Genomic DNA, 23318 nt, shown 5'->3' with positions numbered 1-23318 from the left:
CCTGGGTGAAGCTTCAGGCAGTTAAACGTCTCCAGTATGACAAGTAAATGGGGTGAACGGTATCCATGGAAACAGCTGAGGAAGCTTCCTTGGTTGATATCCTGCCCCTCTCATCAAAGTGAGGTGCCATCACAGCTGAGATCTTTAAAGTTAGAAAACAAACTCCACACAAGCGTAAACAAATACACCTAAAAACTAAAACTAAAAAATAAAAGCTAGCTTCTAAATTCATATCTTCTGAACTATGTTTCCATTGACTGCCAGCAAAGAAAGTACAGTTTTGTACCTACCATAAATGTAGATGCTCGAGTGTACACCCTGCTGCAGTCATCACACTTGGGTTATCCTGTCGTCAAGTGGTCCCGCAATCGGCCGGAATTCCAAAGTCTTGGTCCGGCGTCGGTTGCTGTTGCTTCTTCCCTGACGTCAGTGCACCAGGGGTATATATAATGCATCCAACGCCATTTTCTTCAGTTTTTCTTGCCCCAGATGTCAGGTGCCCCCAAAAAGATGGCCAATAATTAGTACCAATTAAATAAATTTTTGCACAAACACAAAATCCCTCCAGCTAAAAGCAAATACATCAGGAAGGTATTGTAGAGATTTAGCCAGTTAGGTCAGAGGGGATGGAGGGAGGGTAACCTGGACTGCAGCAGGGTGTACACTCGAACATCTACATTTATGGTAGGTACAAAATTGTACTATGTTCATCGTGTTACCCTGCTGCAGTCATCACACTTGGGTAGAATCCAAAAGCTAAGGATGGGTGGAGGTGTCATAGAGGGTTAGAGGGGGGCTAGTAGGCCCTGCAGAACTGCAGTGGCGAAGCCAGCTCTAGTCTTAGAGTAAAGTGGCAAGTGATCGTGTTTGGTAAAGGTGTGTACTGAACTCCAAGTTGCAGCTTCCAAAATGTTCTTGGTTGGAACCCCCCTGAGGAAGGCTGTAGATGTAGCTGTTGCCCTGGTGGAGTGGGGCCTAATGGTAGCAGGTACTGGTTTTCCATGATGGGTATAGCAAAATCGAATGCAATGCCCTATCCATTTGGAAATGGTTTGTTTTGATATAGCCTTCCCTTGTGAAGCTGCAGCATAGGATACAAAGAGCTGGTCAGATTTTCTGAAAAAGTACAGTTTTGTACCTACCATAAATGTAGATGTTCGAAGATCCACATTGCTGCAGTCCTAACACTTGGGTAGTCCGCTGTCCCAGTCGGCCCGAATACCAAAGTATATGGCTGACGTCGGTCAAGGCGCATTAGTCTGACGTCAGGACGTCAGGGTACTAATGCGCATGACCGACGTCATATCCTCAGTCTTTTCTTGCCCCAGATGTCAGAAGACCCTAAAAAGATAAGGCCAAAACCAAAAAAAAACACCAAACACTCCTGTACCAAATATATATACAATATATACAAATTTACAAAGGTACAACCCCACCCACACAACCACCCCTAAACACAGAGGGGAAGGAGGGAGGGTAAATTGGACTGCAGCAATGTGGATCTTCGAACATCTACATTTATGGTAGGTACAAAACTGTACTATGTTCTTCATACCACATTGCTGCAGTCCTAACACTTGGGTAGAATCCCAAAGCAGAGGTAAGGGAGGCTGGCAAATCATAAAGAAGCAGGAGCTGTCAACATGCCCTGCAAAATAGCCGTGGCAAAACCAGCCCTAGATTTAGAGTAGAGAGGAAGGTGGTAGTGCTTAGAGAAAGTATGCACTGAACTCCAAGTAGCTGCCTCCAAAATATCCTTAGTTGCCACCCCTTAGAAATGCTGTTGAAGTGGCAGTAGCCCTAGTGGAATGAGGCCTAATCCCAGCTGGAATCTCCTTGCCATGATGGGAATAACAAAATGCAATGCAAAACCCAATCCACTTAGAAATAGTTTGTTTTGACACAGGCTTACCCTGAGAACTCAAAGCAAAAGAAACAAACAACTGCTGAGACTGCCTAAAATCCTTAGTCCTGCTTAAATAATAACGCAACTGCCTGTGTACATCTAAAGTGTGCAAAATCTTTTCCCCCTTATTTTGGGGATCTGCATAAAATGTAGGCAAATGAATAGTTTGGTTTAAAGCCACACTAGAAATCACCTTAGGCATAAAGGAAGGATTAGTACGTAATGATACCCTATCCTTATGGAAAATCAAAAAAGGCTCAACCGCCATAAGGGCCTGCAATTCAGAAACCCTTCTTGCAGAAGTAATGGCCAACAAAAAAGCAGTCTTCCATGACAAGTATTTCAATTCAGCAGTAGCCGCAGGCTCAAAAGGTTGTAGAGTAAGTTTCTCCAACACAAAATTGAGATCCCAAGCAGGAGTAGGAGCTTTAAGTGGGGGTCTTATATTCTTTGCCCCTCTAAGAAATTGCTTGAACAAAGGATGAGAAAACAATGGTGGGTCACAATCATAGTGAGCTGAAATTGCTGCAGCATGAATCTTAATGGAAGAGAAAGACAAACCTTTGTCCAATAACTCAGTAAGATATTGAAGAGCCACACTCAAATTAGGCTCAGAAACCTCCAAATCCTTTGCTGCACTCCAAAATAAAAATCTCTTCCATTTTTCTGCGTACACTTTCCTTGTACTAGGTCTTCTGGCTTCCATAATCACATTCAAAACTTGTTGAGGAAGTTGAGACCTGCTGTGTTTCAAAACAGAATATGCCAGGCTGTTAGATGAAGAGAGTGAAGCTTGACATTGAGTAGATGACCGTCCCTCTGAGACAATAGGTGTGGAATCAAAGGTAAAGGCCATGGAGGCTTCCTTACCAGACTCCTCAGTAATGGGTACCAGTGTTGCCGAGGCCAATCTGGAGCTATTAAAATCATCCTTGGCTTGTCTTGTCTGACCTTTAGGAGTACCTTTGGGAGAAGAGGCAGAGGTGGAAAGGCATACACATGAAGATTTTTCCAACTGAAAGAAAGAGCATCCACTTTCCAAGCTGTGTGATGAAACCTTTTCGTGCAAAACTTTGGCAGCTGGTGGTTTAGTGGAGAAGCAAACAGATCTATGTCTGGAGTTCCCCATGACACTGTCAATTTCGAAATACATGAAGATCCAGTTTCCACTTGTGGGGATCCATGATTTGCCTGCTTAACACATCTGCTAAGGAGTTCTGTGCTCCGGCAGAAACCTTGCCTGAAGAGTTAGTTGCAAGCTGAGCAGTCTCCCATAAAATCATTGCTTGCCTGCATAGAGGATAAGAATGTGTTCCCCTTGTTTGTTGATGTACCACATGACAGTTGTGTTGTCTGTTAGAATCAACACCTGCCCTGGAAGAAGTAACTCCTTGAAAGCCATTAATGCAAACTGGACTGCTAACATCTCCTTCATGTTGATATGTAGATGCTGTAGTCTGGCAGGCCACTTGTCTTGTATCCACTTTCCATTCAGATGAGCTCCCAAGCTATGTCTGAGGCATCTGTCGTTAGAATCTGACTCGCCTCTGGCCGGGTCACAGAGAGTCCCTTGTTTAGGTGACATTCCTGAGCCCACCACAAAAATTCCTTTTGAATGCAAGGTATTATTTGAATGACAGTGTCCAAATCCTGGCAGTGCTGTGTCCATACATTTTGAGGTACCATTGCAGCTTCCTCATATGCAGTTTGGCATTGGGAAGCACCAGAATACAAGATGCCATGAACCCTAAGGCTTGAAGGACTGTCCTTGCAGTCAGCCCGGACTGAAGAGATAGTTGATGGAAGTAAAGGGAAAGATTCTTTTGTTTGTCCGGGGTTAAAAAGGCCATCTGGGATGCTGTATTCAGTCTTACACCCAGAAAGCACATGTCTTGAGAGGGTACTAGACTGGACTTTATTTCGTTCACAGAATACCCCAGGCATCTTAGCACTGCTATCACATATTCCAAATGCTGTAAAAGATCTTCCTTTTCTTGAGCCAGAATCAGGCAGTCGTCCAAGTAAGGATAGATTTGTATTCCTTTTAGCCTGAAGTAAGCTATCACTGGAGCCAGAACTTTTGTGAATACTCTGGGCGCAGTAGATAAGCCAAAGGGCAATGCAGAGAACTGATAATGGGAATTCCCAGCTCGAAAACGCAGATACTTCCTGCAACTTAGTCTGATAGGCACATGAAGGTAAGCTTCCTTGAGATCTAAAGTTACCATCCAGTGATCTTTGCCCAGTAGAGGTAAAAGCTGTTGTAACGTCAACATTTTGAACTTGGGAATGTCCAGATAAGTGTTGAGGATAGATAAATCCAAAATTGGTCTCCACGTGTTCCCCTTCTTTGATACTAGGAACAGGCGAGAATAAAATCCTAGGCCCCTTTCTGGCACAGGAACTGGCTGAATGGCCCCTATTTGGAGTAACAGAGAAACTTGCTTGTGAGCCTCTTTTCTTTGTAGAGGAGGAATGTCTGGCATGCCTTTGAAAGGAGGCAAGGTATGGAAATAAAACCTGTAACCGTGGTGAATGATATCCAATACCCATCTGTCCTGGGTAATTAAATTCCAATTTTCTTTGAAAAGTGCCAGCCTTCCTCCTAGAGGTGCTGCCAGACGAGAAAGCACTGGCAGCTGAAAAGGCAGGTCATTGGGTCTGTTTACGAAAGGGCTGACCCCTGCCCTCACCAGAAGACTGAGCAGGTGAACTCCCTGTTCTAGGCCTAAAAGAACCTTGAGCTCTGCCCCTACCACGTCTAGACCTACCCCTAGACTGGGAATCATAAGAAGGATATGTCCATCCCTTAGTAGGCCAATTTCTACTAAACTTCGGAGGCTGAACTTGCAAAAAATCTTTAACAGTCTGCATAGACTTAGCCTTGTCCTCCATTTTCTTTAAAACTGCTTCCACAGGCGAACCAAACAACACATCAGACTGTAACGGAGCATCCAAAATCCTTGTCTTAACATGCTCAGCTAAATTCTGATCCCTCAGCCAGGCGTGCCTGTGAAGAACAGAACCAGTGGCAGCCACCCTCGAAGAGGCCTGCACAGCATCAAAACCACATTGCAAGGAATGCTTACCCACCTGTTCAGACACATGAACTAAATCCTGCAACTCTTTACACTCAATACCTTCCGCCAGAGCATCCACCTTAGACTTCAATTGTGAAAGGAGATAATTTTGATATTTTAACATGTGGAACTGGCAATTCAAAGCCCTCATGGCTAAAGTGGAAGAAGTATACACTTTCTTTCCCCATCTATCCAAAGCCCTTGCCTCTTTATCAGGAGGAACAGGATTTTTAACAACAGAAGCCTTAACACCTTTAGGCCCCTGAGAAACAGTTTCTGGGTCTGCCCTAGGACTCTTAAAAAGATACTTATGAGCTTCAGGCACCCTATAATACCTATCCGGTTTAACTGGGGCAGGAGGCAAAGAATCAGGGTTCAGGAAGCCTCTGCAAAACATCTTCCACCACATACAGAACAGGAGGTATAGCTAAAGGCCTATGCTGGGGTGAAAACAAAAATTCCCTAAGCCTCTTCCTGGAATCAGAGAAATCTTGTCCTTCCCATTTAAAATGTTCCCTCATGGAATGAAGAGTCTCTGAAAAAGAAAAATCCTCAGGAGGAGAAGCCGAAGGAGTAGAATCATCTACATCAGAATCAGAATAAGGAGGATACTCCTGTAAGTCTTCAGCCGAAGACTCAGAAGCCTCGAACACTGCTCAAAACTCTCAAACTCAGGTTCCACCCTAGGCCTCTTATCAGGAGGGGGCATAGAACCTCTAATCATAGTAATCAAATCTTCTGCCATTTTAAGCATATGTTTCTTAGGCAAAGATCCTGAAGAACTAGGAGAGACACCCACTGAAGTTAAACCTGGCCTGCCTCTCAAAGAAGCCTTGGAAACAGAAGGGGAGGGCCTAACCACCTTAGGAAGGGAGGGTAGAACAGCCACCTGAGAAGCCCCTTCAGCCTGGCCTACCTCCTGAGAGGACACATCTTGTAACAGTAAAGTCTCTCCCTGAGACTCCAAAGAAACTTCTGGCAGAACCTCCGACTCCACCGAGCCTTCTAAAGAACCGACGTCCGGGACTGACGGTTCATCCAACCTAGGCTTTGCTGCTTTGTCCTTGCGCTTTTTGGACGAAGCGGCCGGAGCATCCGACGGCATTTTATAATTACAACGCTTCCCAAAAACCAACCTGGCACAGTCTAATCTTCTCTTTATAGTGCGTTTGTTAAATCTAGCACAAGAGCGACATCCAACAACGTCGTGCTCAGGCCCTAAGCAAGGTATACACAAGGTATGGTAATCCCTATGAGGTATCTGTTTCCCACAAGAAATACAGTTATTCACTTTTTCTGACATCCGGTTAAATACTGAGGCAAGAAAAAACCAAAATATTCCCCAACGGGGTACTTAACCAACTTTGATTCGGTCTGAAACTCCGACTTCAGAAAATTTCAGAACGCCAACCTGCACTCGCAAAACTGCTTCTGCATCGGACCATGCGGCAAAAAAGACTGAGGATATGACGTCGGACATGCGCATTAGTACCCTGACGTCCTGACGTCAGACTAATGCGCCTTGACCGACGTCAGCCATATACTTTGGTATTCGGGCCGACTGGGACAGCGGACTACCCAAGTGTTAGGACTGCAGCAATGTGGTATGAAGAACATCCTTAGTTTTATCCAAGTAGTAACGAAGTTGTCTGTGAATGTCCAAGGAATGCAGGAGTCTTTCTCCTTTGTTCTGAGGATTTGGGAAGAAGGTGGGTAAGTGGATGGTTTGATTTAAAGCCACACTGGAAACCACCTTAGGCATGAATGAAGGATTAGTTCGTAGAGAAACTCTGTCTTGATGGAAAATGAGGAAAGGTTCCACTGCCATTAGTGCCTGCAGCTCTGAGACTCTTCTGGCTGAAGTTATTGCTAGCAGCAGAGCAGTCTTCCATGATATAAACTGTAGATCTGCAGAGAAAGCTGGTTCAAAAGTTTTTCCAGAACAAAATTGAGGTCCCATGTTGGTGTAGGTGCTCTCCTGGGGGGCCTAATGTTTTTTGCCCCTCTGAGGAACTGCCTTAGAAGTGGATGTGAAAATAAGGGTGGATCCGTGTTGTAATGAGCTGAAATAGCTGATGCGTGGATTTTAATGGAAGAAAAAGAAAGTCCTTTGTGCAGCATCTCAGTTAAATACTGTAGAATCTGAGGCATGTGAGGCTGAAGTGTATTTTGGCCTTTAGCTTGGTGCCAGGCACAAAACCTTTTCCATTTGTCCGAGTAGGCCTTTCTGGTGCTGGGCCTCCTAGCTTCCAGAATAACATCCACTACTGCTTGGGAAAGAAGAGCTGGCTGGATGCCTAGGTGATTTGCCATGCAGCCAGATTTAAGGTTTTGAGCTGGCTGTGTAGAATCTGATTGTTTTGCTGTGTGAGCAAATGGGCAATTTGTGGTAAAATCCAAGGTGGGCCCTGGGCCATATTCCTTAATAGCGGGTACCAGTGCTGGCGTGGCCAGTCTGGGGCTATGAGTATCAGTCGTGGTCTCTCCTTCCTGACTTTCAGAAGTACCTTTGTGAGGAGAGGCAATGGAGGGAAGGCATATACTGTCAGGTTTTTCCAACTGAATGAGAGTGCGTCCACTTTCCAAGATTGATGGTGAAGTGTCCTTGTACAAAATTTTGTTAGCTGATAGTTTTGGGGGCTGGCAAACAGGTCTATGTCTGGAAGGCCCCATTTTTGAGTTATCATTGCAAATACTTGAGGATCCAGTTTCCACTCGTGGGGATCCATGATGTTTCTGCTGAGGTCTTCTGCCAATGTGTTCTTTTTTCCTGGCAGGAATTGAGCTTGCAACTGAACTTGGTAAGCCAGTGCTGTGTTCCACAAGGTCATTGCTTGCCTGCATAGAGGGTAGGAGTGTGTACCCCCTTGCTTGTTTATGTACCACATTACTGTGGTGTTGTCCATCCTTATTGTTCATAGGTTCATAGATGTGAGTTGTCCTGGATGTAATAGGTTCTTGAAGGCTGTCAGAGCATTCTGTACAGCTAGCATCTCTTTTTGATTGATGTGCAGATTTCTTTGATCTGCAGTCCATATTCCTTGAATGCACTGTCCTGCCATGTGTGCCCCCCAGGTGTAGTCCGATGCATCTGTTATCATAGTTTGCCTGGCTGGGGGCAAGGTGAAAGGCTGACCCTTGTTGAGGTGACATGCCTGTGACCACCATAGAAACTCCTGTTGTAGGCAGGGAATGAGAGATATCATTGTGTCCAAGCCGTGGCTGTGTTGAGACCATACGCTTTTTAGGTACCACTGTAATTTCCTCATATGCAGCTTTGCAAATGGTATTAGTAGTATGCAAGATGCCATGAAGCCCAAGGCCTGCAAAATTTTTCTTGCAGGGAGTTGGGTCTTTGTTGCCATTGTTTTGAAATATTGAGTCAGTTGTAGTTGTTTGTCTGGCGTCAGATAAGCCTTCTGGGCCGTTGTATTCAAGCTGGCACCCAGGAATGTCATATTTTGTGAGGGTACTAGTTTTGATTTCTTTTTGTTTACTGTGTACCCCAGGCAACTTAGAAGATGTTTTACAAAAGCCAGATGTTGTAAGAGGATGTCCTTGCTTTCTGCTTGGATGAGGCAGTCGTCCAGGTATGGGTATATTTGAATTCCTCTTTGTCTGCAGTATGCAATTACTGGTGCCAGGCATTTTGTGAAGACCCTGGGCGCAGTGGATAAGCCAAAGGGCAGTGCAGAGAATTGGTAATGGGTTGAACCTGCAATGAAACAGAGGTATCTTCTGCAACTTTGTCTGACAGGGACATGCAGGTATGCCTCCTTGAGGTCCAACGTTACTAGCCATGCTTTCTTGCCCAACATGGGAAGAAGCTGCTGTAGTGTTAGCATCTTGAACTTGGGTACTTGTAAGAAGGTGTTTAGAATTGAAAGGTCCAGAATTGGTTCCAGGCATTGTCCTTTCTGGGGACTAGAAAGGTCTTGAATAAAATCCTTGGCCTTGCTCCCGTGTAGGTACCAGTTGAATGGCTCTCATGTCCATGAGAGCTGTAATTTGTTTTTGTGCCTCTGCCCATTGATTTTGTGGCAGGTTTGGCATTCCTCTTTTCATTGGCAAGGTGTGGACATGGAATCTGTATCCTCGTGAAATTATGTCTAGGACCCATTTGTCCTTTGTGACAATGTGCCAGTTGTCTGAAAAAAGTGCGAGTTTTCCTCCCAAGGGAGCTGCCAAGAGAGTGTTGCTTGGCCAGATGAGGTGCAAGTCATTGAGTTTGCCTTCTAGTAGTTTGGGGCCTGTCTTCTCCTCCCTTCTGTGTTGCAGTGCCCCATTGTCGAGGTTTGTATTGGGCTTGCAGTTGTCCTCTGCCTCTTGGATGTCTATACTTACCCCTCTGTGGTCTGTCAGTAGCTGGAAAGGACCAATTTTTTGTTGGCCAATTTCTGCTGAAGCGAGGTGGCTGTACCTGTAGAAAATCTTTGACTGTCTGCATAGATTTTGCCTTATCCTCCATTTTCTTTAAGACTACTTCTGCTTTAACTCCAAATAGAACATCCTGCTGTAAGGGAGCATCTAAAAGCTTTGCTTTAACATGATCAGGCAGAGTTTGTTCCTTTAGCTAAGCATGCCTAGGTATAACAGATCCAGTGACAGCTGCTCTGCAGGAAGCCTCTAAAGAATCAAACCCACATTGTAACGTATGTTTGCCCACCTGTTCAGTTGCATGCAACAGATCCTGCATTTCTTTCAATTCAGACTGTTGAGGGAGTGTGCTCATTTTTTGTTTTAACTGAGACATTAGAAATTGCTGATATTTTAGCATGTGAAATTGGCAATTTAGTGCTCTCATAGCTAGAGTGGCTGAGGTGTAAACCTTTTTCCCCCACCTGTCTAGTGCTCTGGAGTCCCTTTCAGAGGGTACAGGATTTTTTGCCATAGAAGCCTTAGCCCCTTTGGGACCCTGGGAGATTGTCTCTGGATCAGCAACAGGGCTTTTATAAAGGAATTTATGGGAGTCAGGCACTCTATAGTATCTGTCTGGTTTGGCTGGAGCAGGAGGCAGAGAATCTGGGTTCAAACTAGATTCTAAGTAAACATCATCCACAATGTCTAAAACTGGGGGGATGGCAAGTGGTCTGTGCTGGGGGAGTAAAAGAAACTCTCTGAGCCTTTTCTTTGAGTCAGAGTAGTCCTGACCTTCCCAGTGAAAATGTTCCTTCATAGTGTGTAAAGTTTCCCCAAAGGAGTAGTCTTCAGGAGGAGAAGTTGAGGGAATAGAATCCTCAGCATCAGAATCTTCATAAGGGGAGAAGGAGTAATCCTGGTCCTCAGAGGAGCCTGAGGAAATAGACACTTGATCAGAGGAGCCATAATCTTCCTCTTGTCTAGGCCTTTTGTCGGGAGGGGGTTGGGAACCCCTAATTAAAGAGATCAAATCTTCAGCCATTTTAAGCATCTGTTTCTTAGGCATGGGGCCTTGAACTGGAGACTGAAGTGCAGTCTTTTTTGGTTTAATAGGAGTCTTAAGCTTAGGATACGTTTTTATGGTGAGCGTCGTCGGTCTGAAGACGCCTTCAGAAACCGAAGGTGTTTCTGCAGCACCGACATCTCTTTCTGCAGAGTCGTCAGTAGGGGCTAAACAAAATGGCTGCGTCAGCCTAGCACTCTCCGCCAAAGGCTCCGAAGCGGTCTCGGGTTCCAAATCTGCGGTAGTCAGGGGCTGTGTCAGAGCCTCACTGAAGACTAGTGAACCGGAGACCTGTCCAGTCGAGGCCTTGGAGTCTGGCTTGGGTCTAGTCTGCCTGTCCTTATCCTTGCGTTTTTTGTGCACGCCGGTAGTCGGTTGCTCCGATGGCATTGTGTAGTTAAATTTTCTACCTAAGTAGTGTCGTGCGAAATCAAAGCGTCTTTTTATAGTACGCTTATTAAACCTAGCACAAAAACGACAACCAGTGACGTCGTGGTCTGGGCCTAGGCAAGGTATGCAGTAAGAATGAAAATCCTTATGAGGTATTTGCTTCCCACAAGAAATACAATTGTTAACTTTTTCTGACATCGGTCTGAGGCAAGAAAAGTTTCAACGGGTACTTAGCTTTATTGAAGACTTCGGATCTGAAATTCGACTTCGAAAATCTCAGGAGTCGGCTGACCGGCACTTGCGAACTGCTTCTGCTTCGGGCACCGTGCGGCAAGAAAGACTGAAGAAAATGGCGTTGGATGCATTATATATACCCCTGGCACACTGACGTCAGGGAAGAAGCGACAGCAACCGTCGCCGGACCAAGACTTTGGAATTCCGGCCGACTGCGGGACCGCCTGACGACAGGATAACCCAAGTGTGATGACTGCAGCAGGGTAACACGATGAACATCTACAGGCAAGCTGGAAAAGTCAGCCACTTTTAAATATCTAATGATTCCTCAATTACATCATTGGGGGGGGGGGTTCACAGTTGAATGGCATGTCAGTTATCTCAGATGATGATCCTGATAACAGTTAAAAAAAAAAAAAAAGAAAAGAAAACACTGCGTATTAAGCATTAACTTGTGTCAAGAATGCTACCAGTAAGAGCTTACAAATGTCCATATACTGATGGTGATTAAATGTTAGCTGGGCTATTAAGGTGCCAGTACAGAAGATCAGAAGTCATCTCTAAGCTGGCCCAAACAAATTAAGTTAGAAAGAAAAGTACAGTTTTGTACCTACCATAAATGTAGATGTTCGAGGATCCACATTGCTGCAGTCCTAACCATTGGGTAGTCCGCTGTCCAGTCGGCCCGAATACCAAAGTATATGGCTGACGTCGGTCAAGGCGCATTAGACTGACGTCAGGACGTCAGGGTACTAATGCGCATGACCGACGTCATATCCTCAGTCTTTTCTTGCCCCAGATGTCAGAAGACCCTAAAAAGACAAGGCCCAATCCAAAACACCAAAAAGCCCTGCACCAAACTTATATACAATATATATATACACATGTACAATAATATATAGCAACTCACACCACCACCCCTAAACACAGAGGGAAGGCGGAGGTAATTGGACTGCAGCAATGTGGATCCTCGAACATCTACATTTATGGTAGGTACAAAACTGTACTATGTTCTTCATTCCACATTGCTGCAGTCCTAACCATTGGGTAGAATCCCAAAGCAGAGGTAAGGGAGGCTGGCAAATCATAAGGAAGCAGGAGCTGTCAACATGCCTTGCAAAATAGCTGTGGCAAAACCAGCCCTAGATTTAGAGTAGAGAGGAAGGTGGTAATGCTTAGAGAAAGTATGCACTGAACTCCAAGTAGCTGCCTCCAAAATATCCTTAGTTGCCACCCCCTTAGAAATGCTGTTGAAGTGGCAGTAGCCCTAGTGGAATGAGGCCTAATCCCAGCTGGAATCTCCTTGCCATGATGGGAATAACAAAATGAAATGCAAAACCCAATCCACTTAGAAATAGTTTGCTTAGACACAGGCTTGCCCTGAGAACTCAAAGCAAAAGAAACAAACAACTGCTGAGACTGCCTGAAATCCTTAGTCCTGCTTAAATAATAACGCAACTGCCTATGTACATCTAAAGTGTGCAAAATCTTTTCCCCTTTATTTTGGGGATCTGCATAGAAAGTAGGCAAATGAATAGTTTGGTTTAAAGCCACACTAGAAACCACCTTAGGCATAAAGGAAGGATTAGTACGTAATGATACCCTATCCTTATGGAAAATCAGAAAGGGCTCTACTGCCATAAGGGCCTGCAACTCAGAAACCCTTCTTGCAGAAGTAATAGCCAACAAAAAAGCAGTCTTCCATGACAAATATTTCAAATCAGCAGTACCCGCAGGCTCAAAAGGTTGTAGAGTAAGTTTTTCCAACACAAAATTGAGATCCCAAGCAGGAGTAGGAGCTTTACGTGGGGGTCTTATATTCTTTGCCCCTCTGAGAAACTGCTTGAACAAAGGATGCGAAAACAATGGTGGGTCACAATCATAGTGAGCTGAAATTGCTGCAGCATGAATCTTAATGGAAGAGAAGGACAAACCTTTGTCCAATAACTCAGTAAGATATTGAAGAGCCACACTCAAATTAGGCTCTGAAATCTCCAAATTCTTTGCTGCAGTCCAAAATAAAGATCTCTTCCATTTTTCTGCATACACTTTCCTTGTACTAGGTCTTCTAGCTTCCATAATCACATTTAAAACTTGTTGAGGAAGTTGAGACCGGCTGTCTCTCAAAACAGAATATGCCATGCTGTTAGATGAAGAGAGCGAAGCTTGACATTGAGCAGGTGGCCGTCTCTCTGAGACAACAGGTGTGGAATCAAGGGTAAAGGCCATGGAGGCTTCTTTACTAGACTCCTCAGTAATGGGTACCAGTGCTGCCGAGGCCAATCTGGAGCTATTAAAATCATCCTTGGCTTGTCTTGTCTGACCTTTAGAAGCACCTTTGGAAGAAGAGGCAGAGGTGGAAACGCATACACATGAAGATTTTTCCAACTGAAAGAAAGAGCATCCACTTTCCAAGCTGTGCGATGTAACCTCTTTGTGCAAAACTTTGGCAGCTGGTGGTTTAGTGGAGAAGCGAACAGATCTATGTCTGGAGTTCCCCAGGACACTGTCAACCTTTGAAATACATGAAGATCCAGTTTCCACTCGTGGGGATCCATGAGTTGTCTGCTTAACACATCTGCTAAGGAGTTCTGTGCTCCGGCAGAAACCTTGCCTGAAGAGTTAGTTGCAAGCTGAGCGCAGTCTCCCATAAAATCATTGCTTGCCTGCACAATGGGTAAGAATGTGTTCCCCCTTGTTTGTTGATGTACCACATGACAGTTGTGTTGTCTGTTAGAATCAACACCTGCCCTGGAAGAAGTAACTCCTTGAAAGCCATTAATGCAAATTGGACTGCTAACATCTCCTTCATGTTGATATGTAGATGCTGTAGTCTGGCAGGCCACTTGTCTTGTATCCACTTTCCATTTAGATGAGCTCCCCAAGCAATGTCTGAGGCATCTGTCGTTAGAATCTGACTCGCCTCTGGCCGGGTCACAGAGAGTCCCTTGTTTAGGTGACATTCCTGAGCCCACCACAAAATTCCTTTTGAATGCAAGGTATTATTTGAATGACAGTGTCCAAATCCTGGCAGTGCTGTGTCCATACATTTTTGAGATACCATTGTAGCTTCCTCATATGCAGTTTGGCATTGGGAAGCACCAGAATACAAGATGCCATGAACCCTAAGGCTTGAAGGACTGTCCTTGCAGTCAGCCCGGACTGAAGAGATAGCTGATGGAAGTAACTGGAAAGATTCTTTTGTTTGTCCGGGGTTAAAAAGGCCATCTGGGCTGCTGTATTCAGTCTCACACCCAGAAAGCACATGTCTTGAGAAGGTACTAGACTGGACTTTATTTCGTTCACAGAATACCCTAGGCATCTTAGCACTGCTATGACATATTCCAGATGCTGTAGAAGGTCTTCCTTTTCTTGAGCCAGAATCAGGCAGTCGTCCAAGTAAGGATAGATTTGAATTCCTTTTAGCCTGAAGTAAGCTATCACTGGAGCCAGAACCTTTGTGAATACTCGGGGCGCAGTAGATAAGGCAAAGGGCAATGCAGAGAACTGATAATGAGAATTTCCAGCTCGAAAGCGCAGATACTTCCTGCAACACAGTCTTATAGGCACATGAAGGTAAGCTTCCTTGAGATCTAAAGTTACCATCCAATGATCTTTGCCCAGCAGAGGTAAAAGCTGTTGTAACGTCAACATCTTGAACTTGGGAATGTCCAGATAAGTGTTGAGGATAGATAAATCCAAAATTGGTCTCCACGTGTTCCCCTTCTTTGGTACTAGGAACAGGCGAGAATAAAATCCTAGGCCCCTTTCTGGTATAGGGACTGGCTGAATGGCCCCTATTTGGAGTAACAGAGAAATTTGCTTGTGAGCCTCTTCCCTTTGTGGAGGAGGAACGTCTGGCATGCCTTTGAAAGGGGCAATGTGTGGAAATAAAACCTGTAACCGTGGTGAATGATATCCAACACCCGTCTGTCTTGAGTGATTAAATCCCAATTTTCTTTGAAAAGAGACAGTCTTCCTCCCAAAGGAGCTACCAGACGAGAATCTACTGGCAGCTGAAAAGGCAGGTCATTGGGTCTGTTTACGAAAGGACTGACCCCTGCCCTCACCAGAAGTCTGAGCAGGTGAACCCCTGTTCTAGGCCTAAAAGAACCTTGAGCTCTGGCCCTACCACGTCTAGACCTACCCCTAGACTGGGAATCAAAAGCAGGATATGTCCATCCCTTAGAAGGCCAATTTCTACTAAACTTTGGTGGCTGCACCTGCAAAAAATCTTTAACAGTTTGCATAGACTTAGCTTTGTCCTCCATTTTCTTTAAAACTGCTTCCACAGGCGAACCAAATAACACATCAGACTGTAAAGGAGCATCCAAAATCCTAGTCTTAACATGCTCTGCTAAATTCTGATCCCTCAACCAGGCATGCCTGCGAAGAACAGAACTAGTGGCAGCCACCCTCGAGGAGGCCTGCACAGCATCAAAACCACATTGCAAAGAATGCTTACCCACTTGTTCAGACACATGAACTAAATCCAGCAACTCTTTACACTCTATACCTTCCGCCAAAGCATCCACCTTAGATTTCAATTGTGAAAGGAGATAATTTTGATATTTTAGCATGTGAAACTGACAATTCAACGCTCTCATGGCTAGAGTGGAAGAAGTATACACTTTCTTTCCCCACCTATCCAAAGCCCTTGCCTCTTTATCAGTGGGAACAGGATTTTTAACCACAGAGGCCTTAACACCTTTAGGCCCCTGAGAAACAGTTTCTGGGTCCGCCCTAGGACTCTTAAACAAATACTTATGAGCTTGGCACCCTATAGTACCTATCAGGTTTAACAGGGGCAGGAGGCAAAGAGTCAGGGTTCAGGAAGCCTCTGCAAAACATCTTCCACCACATTCAACACAGGAGGTATAGCTAAGGGCCTATGTTGGGGTAAAATAAGAATTCCCTAAGCCTTTTCCTGGAATCAGAGTAATCTTGGCCTTCCCATTTAAAGTGTTCCCTCATGGAATGCAGAGTCTCTGAAAATGAGAAATCCTCAGGAGGAGAAGCTGTAGGTGTGGAATCATCCACATCAGAATCAGAATAAGGAGGAAACTCCTGCAAGTCTTCATAGAAGACTCAGAAGCCTCTGAATACTGTTCCAAACTCTCAAACTCAGGTTCCACCCTAGGCCTCTTATCAGGAGGGGCATAGAGCCTCTAATCATAGTAATTAAATCTTCTGCCATTTTAAGCATATGTTTCTTAGGCACAGAACCTGAAGTGCTAGGAGAAGCCCCACTGAAGCTGAACTTGGCCTACCTCTCAAAGAAGGTTTGGAAACAGTAGGAGAAGCTCTAACTATCTTGGGAAGAGAGGAAGAACAGTTACCTGAGAAGCCCCTCAGCCTGGCCTACCTCCTGAGAGGGCACATCCTGTAACAGTAAAGTCTCTGCCTGAGACTCCAAAGAAACTCCTGGCAAAACCTCTGGCTCCACTGAGCCTTCTAAAGAACCGGCGTCCGGGACTGCGGTTCATCAACCCTAGGCTTTGCTGTTTTGTCTTTGCGCTTTTGAATGGCGGGCGTCGGAGCGTCCGACGGCATTTTGTAATTACAACGCTTCCCAAACACTAACCTGGCACAGTCTAACCTTCTCTTAATAGTGCGTTTGTTAAATCTAGCACAAGAGCGGCAACCAACAACGTCGTGCTCAGGCCCTAAACAAGGTATACACAGAGTATGGTAATCCCTATGAGGTATCTGCTTCCCACAAGAAATACAGTTATTCACTTTTCTGACATCCGGTTAAATACTGAGGCAAGAAAAACCAAAATGTTCCCCAGCGGGTACTTAGCCAACTTTGATTCGGTCTGAAACTCCGACTTCGGAAATATTTCAGAACGCCAACCTGCACTCGCAAAACTGCTTCTGCATCGGACCATGCGGCAAAAAAGACTGAGGATATGACGTCGGTCATGCGCATTAGTACCCTGATGTCCTGACGTCAGTCTAATGCGCCTTGACCGACGTCAGCCATATACTTTGGTATTCGGGCCGACTGGACAGCGGACTACCCAATGGTTAGGACTGCAGCAATGTGGAATGAAGAACATCATGGCAATTTAAGCTTGTCCCATCTGAAGCAAGTCTCAACATCACACTAGAAGTAAACACAGTAAGAAGTATTTCAAAACTTCAACTCCAGAGGATGCTTTGGGAAGAAAACTGCTCACATACAGTAAACCATATAGATACCTTCCATAACATCACAACTGTGCAGCATTCTTCAAGAGAAATGAAATGCATCAAAGACAAAAAAACAAATGATCAAGATCAATAAAATAATTTCACACATCCAGTGAGAGGCTAAAAGAGTGTGAAAAAGTTTGAGGTCATCTACAAGATATAAGCACTAAGATTGTTGCCAGATCCTTCTGTCTAAACAAAACCTTCTCAGTCATGCCTCTGCCAGACTGCTCCGATGAAGTGACACAAGCAAAGAGAAAAACTCCCTTGAGTGGCACAGACAGATAAAAACCCAACTATAGGGCAGACGCTGCGCTGGCAACTGACAGAGTAACAGGAAGGATGGGCGTATCTATCCTGGTGACGAGACACGTTGGGCATCGCCCAATGAGCACTGCAAGACAATGGGCGCAAGGGATGGATCCTGGCATTTTGGGATGGAGGGAAAACAGTAAGGTGTGACTGCCTTATGGACAGAGAAAGTGGGGGAAATGGGTCCACCATTGCCCACCCATCCTACAGGTAGGCTGTTAGCGTACAGGGACAGATGAATAGGTCAGTAAAACTCGCCACACACTTGGATGACTTTCCTGGTTAAGGGAACATCAGAGTTCTACTGGAAATGGAACTTGTGACTGGGATGATTGACCTGGCAGAGATGCCTCGATAGTGAGCTTCTGTGTATTAACAAAAATAAATAAAATAAAAAGGCATACGCTAAGAGATAGTAGAAAATCTCAACACATGCTTTTACTTCCTCTATACAGGGAGGACAAAGACGAGACACTACTCACCTTCCTTCCTTTGCTATGTGCTTCACTTATGACTCTCTTTAGTTCTTCTGCATATGCCTGTGCCGGGTCTTCGTGGTCCTCTCGGTACCTTCCTCTGTAAGTGTCTGGAAGGGGTGCCTACACAGGGAGCAGAAAAATAACTGTTAACACAAAAGGAGACCTCTTACCAACGCAAAAGAAATTAAGAAGCAACAATCATTTAGTGCTCTGCTTACCACGTGAACCCACTCCTTCTGTCCTCCTAAATGCTTGAATTTGTAAGGACTAATATCTATCAGCGATGACAGATGTCCATGGTAAGCTCTTAAAAGAGAAAATCAGAACTGTTCAGAAATAGTAAACATACAGTGCAAACACACACACACAAACACACACATGTATGCTACAGGTGAAGTTTACTCAACTAAAGTGAGAACTCTCTATTTGAACTGCTCAGGGAAGACAGACACACAAACGTCTATGCCAAATTTTCATTCTTAACTCCAAACAACATCCGTTCAGTACTAGAAAGTGGCCATTTGTGAAATTACCTTTTGAATTACATATATCCTCTTATAAAACATCTGTAAAATTCCATCAAGCTATTTTGGACACCAATGTTTTTGTCTAATCAGATGTGATTGTGTACATTGTTTTACTGGAGAGAGTTTATAACAGCTACAGACTCTGTCACAGAGTACTTTTCTGGGCTATTTTTCAGCTACTTCTATTACTATATATATATGTATATATATATACACACATATATATATATATATATATATATATATATATTTTTTTTTTTAAATACTGTTAACAATACCTTTGACATTTGAAGGTAATCTTTAACGCTCACACTGTCTTGATATTGCCACAGTGTGTATGTATCTAAATAATATATACATACATCTGTGTGTGTATGTGTGTGTTGATTTATTGAAATGCACAAGCATCAAAACACAGGCAATCGATGCTCGCACGTTGAAGCAAATAAACGAAAAAAAAAAGTTTCCTTTTTGCAATCAGCAAACCAAAACCCTACCACTAAATTCAGACGTACTTTGAATAGTGGTAGTGTTACGGAAAGGGTTTTGGTAAGGTGCAGGGTTGGAGTAAGTAGTGTTATTAGAGCTAGCACGCATTCGTATGGATGGAGCAGGAGGTTTCATTCCACCTGCACCACCTTACTAATGCATGCTAACTCTAATACCACCACTATCCCCAGTCTTGCACCTTTCCTTACCTTAGAAACACCCTTTTCATCATACAGCCACTAAACATTCACCAAGATACACGCCACATGCAGAAGTACACACATAAAACACTAAATATATCCCCTTCCCTAGCCCTTCATAGTTTCTAGTAAGGTGCGTAAAGGTCAAGGACCATCACAATGTAGGCTCCAAAGTCACACAGTCGACATTCAAACCAAACCATGTACCTAAAGACTACCTGAATGATTCTAGTGAGTTACATTTCTTTACTTGTAATGGCAACCTATTCCATGATCTTACAAAACTTTGGGCGAAAAACCTTGATCTAAAAGTGTTTCTGCATTTTGCTCTTTTAAAGGTATAATTTGCCCCAGGAGATGTTTGCTCTGATTGTAGCAATTCAATACTGAACAAAAGTCATGTTTCTAAGTCATAAAGTGCATGACATTCTAGGCACAGTCTGCCATGTAAAAAGCAATAATTGATAGAAAATAAGTTAAATTTAGCAAAACATTCCAGATACATGATTGTCATACATTCTGTCATTCTTTTAGTAAATTTTCTTTGAACACTTTCTAATATGGAAGGGCCACCTCTTGAATATGTACAAGATAATGAGTTTGTATTTAATGACCGGTCCAATATAGATTGTAAATAGTTTCAATAGGACTGCAACAGATCTGATCAAAAGTTTTCTGAGGAGGAGGAGCTCCATGAAACGGATGGCCCTTGCCTTAAATGCACATGCATTTTTATTTTAAATGCAAGTTATAAGTTCTATATACACCAATGTTTCTGTATTCAGTCACTCCCTGTATAACATGATTTCCCAAAATAAAAGGTTGCTCATATCTGAAATGACCAAAATATGTAACAGAACTCAAGATGTTTTGATATTAAGGCTCACTTTATTTACTATTCAAATAGTTTGAACACATGAATTGAAATCAAATTAATCTGATGATGTTACAAATGTTCCAATTTTCATGTCCTCAGCATATTTGGACCGCTCTTACTCTGACCCTTACCTGCAAACATTTGCACACACGTACCCCTAATGCTGAAACTTTTAGCATCTCCAAAAGTTTCAACACTGAAATGCAAAACTCACACTTTGTTTATCCACTCACACTCGATTTCCTCCTTTCCATATTCCCAGCATTTGATAATGAGTGGTCTCTACGAATTTTCTAAACACTTCACTTTGTCGATGAGCTGAGGATTCAGCAGAGTGAAGTGTACTTACCAACAGAGATAATCTCCAAGCAGCAGAAGACAGAAATAAAGTTACTTCCTGTGCATTTAGTTAAACCACAATGCTTTGCTTTTGGTAGGAAGAACAACATTACTTTCATTTGCATATAATACAGTGCTTTATTTTTAATAAGACTGGTGTCTCAACTGCGTTAATTTTTCAGTGTCCTCAGTGAAATTAGTTAACTTGAACCATGTGTGTCAGAATACAAGTGACAGATCCTGCAGCTCTAACTGAAAATTTAGCAGCATTCTATGTAACTTGCATCATTTGGCTAATCATAACAGAAACATCTGACAACTGCAGGAAGACTTTTTTTCTTTAAGAACTGTGTCTGGCAACAGACCTAACATGCAGTGTTTTTATCAGTAAGATACTGCTGAAAATTTACCATGTACAAATGATAGTTTACCATTGTCAAGGAAAATTTATTAGCTCACTTCCTAAGTAGGCCATCACTCTGAACTTCTTTTCTAGTAAATGGGATATGGAGCTCGGGGCGGTTGAGTCTTCTTGGGGACAACTGCATAAACTAGTGCACTTGGCTTGGGCATCTTTTGACTACAAATTCCACTCTCTCAGAGGCAAGAAAATATAGTCATTTGGTCATTCTTTCCAGGATTAGGAGCTGTTGCATTCTGAATTTCCCATGCTGCTCTGGGGGTCATTTTGAGGAAAAACACCAGCAGATGGACTACTTTGGTGGACAGCTGTGTAGACTGAAAGGGATTTTGCAGCATCAGCTGAGGAAGACATGGGGTCAGTTGGCCACTCCCCATTAGTCTCATCACTTCAAGGAACATCCGAAACCTGGGGACTTCTTGGGGATGCTGGGTAGTCTGTACCCACCTTGTTACCACCATAAGCTGTGGGAGACTCTACAGAAGAGTTAAAAGTGTTTCCTCTTGCACAATGCCCTCCTAAGGTTTTGGGGAGAAAACTACCAGGAAAGTCCTGTGGAGAGTTTCCCCCAAATCCTTAGCAGGACCACTGCCAGCTTGCAATATCTATGTGCAACATGGAAAGAAACAGAAGACGGGATAACTGTATGAGTAGCAGGTTTTACATGCAGTATCTGTTATGACAGGATAACTGTATGAGTAGCAGGTTTTACATGCAGTATCTGTTATGACGGGATAACTGTATGAGTAGCAGGTTTTACATGCAGTATCTGTTATGACGGGATAACTGTATGAGTAGCAGGTTTTACATGCAGTATCTGTTATGACAGGATAACTGTATGAGTAGCAGGTTTTACATGCAGTATCTGTTATGACAGGATAACTGTATGAGTAGCAGGTTTTACATGCAGTATCTGTTATGACAGGATAACTGTATGAGTAGCAGGTTTTACATGCAGTATCTGTTATGACGGGATAACTGTATGAGTAGCAGGTTTTACATGCAGTATCTGTTATGACGGGATAACTGTATGAGTAGCAGGTTTTACATGCAGTATCTGTTATGACAGGATAACTGTATGAGTAGCAGGTTTTACATGCAGTATCTGTTATGACAGGATAACTGTATGAGTAGCAGGTTTTACATGCAGTATCTGTTATGACAGGATAACTGTATGAGTAGCAGGTTTTACATGCAGTATCTGTTATGACAGGATAACTGTATGAGTAGCAGGTTTTACATGCAGTATCTGTTATGACAGGATAACTGTATGAGTAGCAGGTTTTACATGCAGTACCTGTTATGACAGGATAACTGTATGAGTAACAGGTTTTACATGCAGTATCTGTTATGACAGGATAACTGTATGAGTAGCAGGTTTTACATGCAGTATCTGTTATGACAGGATAACTGTATGAGTAGCAGGTTTTACATGCAGTATCTGTTATGACAGGATAACTGTATGAGTAGCAGGTTTTACATGCAGTATCTGTTATGACAGGATAACTGTATGAGTAGCAGGTTTTACATGCAGTATCTGTTATGACAGGATAACTGTATGAGCAGCAGGTTTTACATGCAGTATCTGTTATGACAGGATAACTGTATGAGTAGCAGGTTTTACATGCAGTATCTGTTATGACAGGATAACTGTATGAGTAGCAGGTTTTACATGCAGTATCTGTTATGACAGGATAACTGTATGAGTAGCAGGTTTTACATGCAGTATCTGTTATGACAGGATAACTGTATGAGTAGCAGGTTTTACATGCAGTATCTGTTATCTTTCAGCACCAATATCTGACAAATTTGACAAACGTTTTGACAATTGTGTTAATGATAAAAACACTGCACCATAGTCCCAGCCAAATGTTTACTCAGCACAGTTTTAGCGTTTTCATTCCAAGACACAGGAACTTGATGCAGTTCCTGTGTTTTGGAACAAAAGCGCTAAAACTGTGGTGAGCCAATGTTTGGCTGGGACTATTGGTGCAGTGTTTCTATTATGTTTAAGTTTAGTACACAGTTTTGTGGTTTATTTTATCAACTGTGTTAAATGAGAGGAAGCAGGTCCAGACTGAACAACTTTAACTGCTAATTTATTGATCGTTTCATTCTGCATGACCTTGTCACATAAATGGGAGGAAGCATGTGTGTTTATGTACTTCAGCTTTTTTTAAATGTGCACACGTCCACTGCCATCTGTGGCTTTGAAGCCAAGGAAATGGTGGTGGGCATCCTTTCTCTTCTTGGCTCCAAACAGCTTTCTTCATAGAAATAAAGCTTATGTTATATACTGCATTAAGTACTTGAAGTGAAATGACAACAGATGTGATTGTTTGGGTGTCATGTTCCTTACCCAACCCAAAAAAAAAAAATCAAATGCTCACGTCAGCTCTGGGGAAGATATTCTCTTCCCACACATATACTTTTCAAAAGAACAGTTC

At 43.4% G+C, this 23318-nt stretch overlaps 1 protein-coding gene across 3 annotated transcripts in view; it reads right to left on the bottom strand.

Moving 5' to 3' along the window:
• LOC122799718 (5-phosphohydroxy-L-lysine phospho-lyase-like) overlaps positions 1-23318 on the bottom strand; it is a 789953-nt gene that overhangs the window by 395120 nt on the left and 371515 nt on the right. For all 3 annotated transcript variants that reach the window (XM_044068965.1, XM_044068964.1, XM_044068963.1), the window contains exons 5-6: positions 18237-18324; positions 18022-18138 (exon numbers count right to left, since the gene is read on the bottom strand). In XM_044068965.1, coding sequence (XP_043924900.1) covers positions 18022-18138; positions 18237-18324 — 205 coding nt within the window. The remainder of the gene's footprint in view (positions 1-18021; positions 18139-18236; positions 18325-23318) is intronic.

Source organism: Protopterus annectens, chromosome 4.part0, assembly GCF_019279795.1.
Source record: "Protopterus annectens isolate FY-2018-M chromosome 4.part0, PAN1.0, whole genome shotgun sequence".
In the NCBI taxonomy this organism is placed as follows: Eukaryota; Metazoa; Chordata; order Ceratodontiformes; family Protopteridae; genus Protopterus; species Protopterus annectens.
This window is presented reverse-complemented; position numbering and strand designations above follow the sequence as displayed.